Source organism: Austrofundulus limnaeus, unplaced genomic scaffold, assembly GCF_001266775.1.
Source record: "Austrofundulus limnaeus strain Quisiro unplaced genomic scaffold, Austrofundulus_limnaeus-1.0 Scaffold87, whole genome shotgun sequence".
NCBI lineage: Eukaryota > Metazoa > Chordata > Actinopteri > Cyprinodontiformes > Rivulidae > Austrofundulus > Austrofundulus limnaeus.
Genome location: NW_013952489.1, coordinates 1,387,975 through 1,389,984, shown reverse-complemented (window position 1 = coordinate 1,389,984; position 2,010 = coordinate 1,387,975). Strand labels below are relative to the sequence as shown.

Here is a 2,010-nt window from a genome sequence, read left to right as displayed (position 1 = left end):
GTTCTGGTGGATTACTGCTTTGCGTTCTTGTTGGGACTATATGTGCCACTGCTAAGCAGTTATTTTTTTTCTAATTCTTTATCATAAAAGCTTCAAAATGAAATGTAGTTAGTTGAATTTTGACAACTAATCACCAGGACTGGTAAGAGACTAAATATGTTTATAAACTGAATCGTTTGACAACTTTAATTTTATTGATCTAGTGAAGTCATCAGTAATTCCAGGCCTATACTTGACAAAGTGGAAGTCCTGTTTTCGTTAATTTCTGGTGAAAGACACTCATAAATCTCCAGTTACACATGATGCAAATGGCAATATCTTTGGTATGTATTTTTAACATAGGTTAATTGATTATTGCTTAAACGGTAAATAGACTGAAACACCTTATCAGGTCCTTATAAGTGCTTTACACAGTCATTCACACTGACTGACAGAGGCAGGGCTGCCATGCACACGCACCCCTCTGGACCCTCTGACCACCAGCAGCAGGCAAGGCAGGTGGTGTCTTGCCCAAGGACACAACTGAGATGGATGGAATGGGGATGGAACCAGCAACCCACCGGTTACAGGACGACACTCCCAACAACTCCACCACAGTCTCTTCAGTCTTATTGAAATTCTTACAGTTTAATTTAGAATAAAGAAGTAGAAGAACTCTTTATATTAGGCATTAAAATACGTAAATCAGCGATCTGGATCTTTGCAGAAAATTCAAATGACACAGTTATCATTTAACAATCACATCAAAGTCTTTTGAATCATAATCTAATGCAGTGCCTGGTGGTTCTCACCACTACTAAAAACAGGAAGTTAACTCTTACGTGAGCATCCGAATGCAATCCAGTCTCCAGAGCTGTTGAAGGCCACCGAGGCAATCCTCTGGTCTGAAATACTGCAGGGAAACAAATGATCAGCTAGTGTACCAGCAGGGGAACTGTGCTGTTTTCTGTGACGAACGATGCGGTCCCTGACCTCAGAGAGTGAATCAGGTTAAACTCTGGCAGTTCATGTAGGTGGAAGATCCCGGAGGCAAAGGCCGTGACCAGGATGTGAGTGGGTTTGTGAAAGGCAGCAGCTGTCAGATTGTTGAAATCTCCCTCTTTGTTGAAGAAATGTCTGCAGAGACACAGAAAACAGTGTTTATTTAATATTCACTGTTAAAACCCACCAGGTGGTTCAAGGGATATTTTGCTAACAGACTGACAGGGTTGTGATCGCTCTAAGTATGTCTCAGCTACAACCACATCAAACTTTATCTCATCATCTGTAAAACTAACAGAATTTTAGATCTTTGCTATAATCACTTGGTTATGTTGTATTATTTGCTCTAAAACATAAATATTGCTATTAGATAAGGCTAGTTTTTGTTCTGTAATGGTAATGTTTGTAAAAATCTATCTAAGTTAAAAAGTTGACTTTTTGTTTTCATACATCAGCAGCAGTCATTTCATTTTTTTTATTTTTTGATCCGAGGGGTTCTGACTGGTCACTGAGTGTGTGTATATGTCTGTATGTATACAGTATATCTACAGCATGTATGAATGTAGGCATGTTTGTATGTATATCTTTATACACTGCTCAAAAAAATAAAGGGAACACTACTGCTCAAAAAAATAAAGGGAACACTACTGCTCAAAAAAATAAAGGGAACACTTAAACAACGCAGGCTAAGTCCAAGTAAATCAAACTTTTGTGAAGCACATTCAACTCTGTACAGAACAAAGTACTCAATGCGAATATTTCATTGATTAAGATCGGGAGTTAGCGTGCGTTGTTTAAGTGTTCCCTTTATTTTTTTGAGCAGTGTATATGGGTATGTGTATATTTTTATATATGCCCTCCATGTATTCATCCATTTTTAGGTGAGCTGACAGATGTTGGGTGTGTGGTCCTGTGTTTTCTTGGTGTATATTTAATATATTTCTAATCTCTATTTCAATCTTTCTAATTACATTTTCTCTATATTTTTCCCTCTTTTTCTATTTTCTCTTTACTTAAAAAATCACTGAT

General features: G+C 37.5%; 1 protein-coding gene across 1 annotated transcript in view; it reads right to left on the bottom strand.

Moving 5' to 3' along the window:
- pwp2h (PWP2 small subunit processome component) overlaps positions 1 to 2,010 on the bottom strand; it is a 25,940-nt gene that overhangs the window by 17,950 nt on the left and 5,980 nt on the right. Inside the window, exons 8-9 of the mRNA XM_014012009.1 lie at positions 973 to 1,116; positions 822 to 892 (exon numbers count right to left, since the gene is read on the bottom strand). Coding sequence (XP_013867463.1) covers positions 822 to 892; positions 973 to 1,116 — 215 coding nt within the window. The remainder of the gene's footprint in view (positions 1 to 821; positions 893 to 972; positions 1,117 to 2,010) is intronic.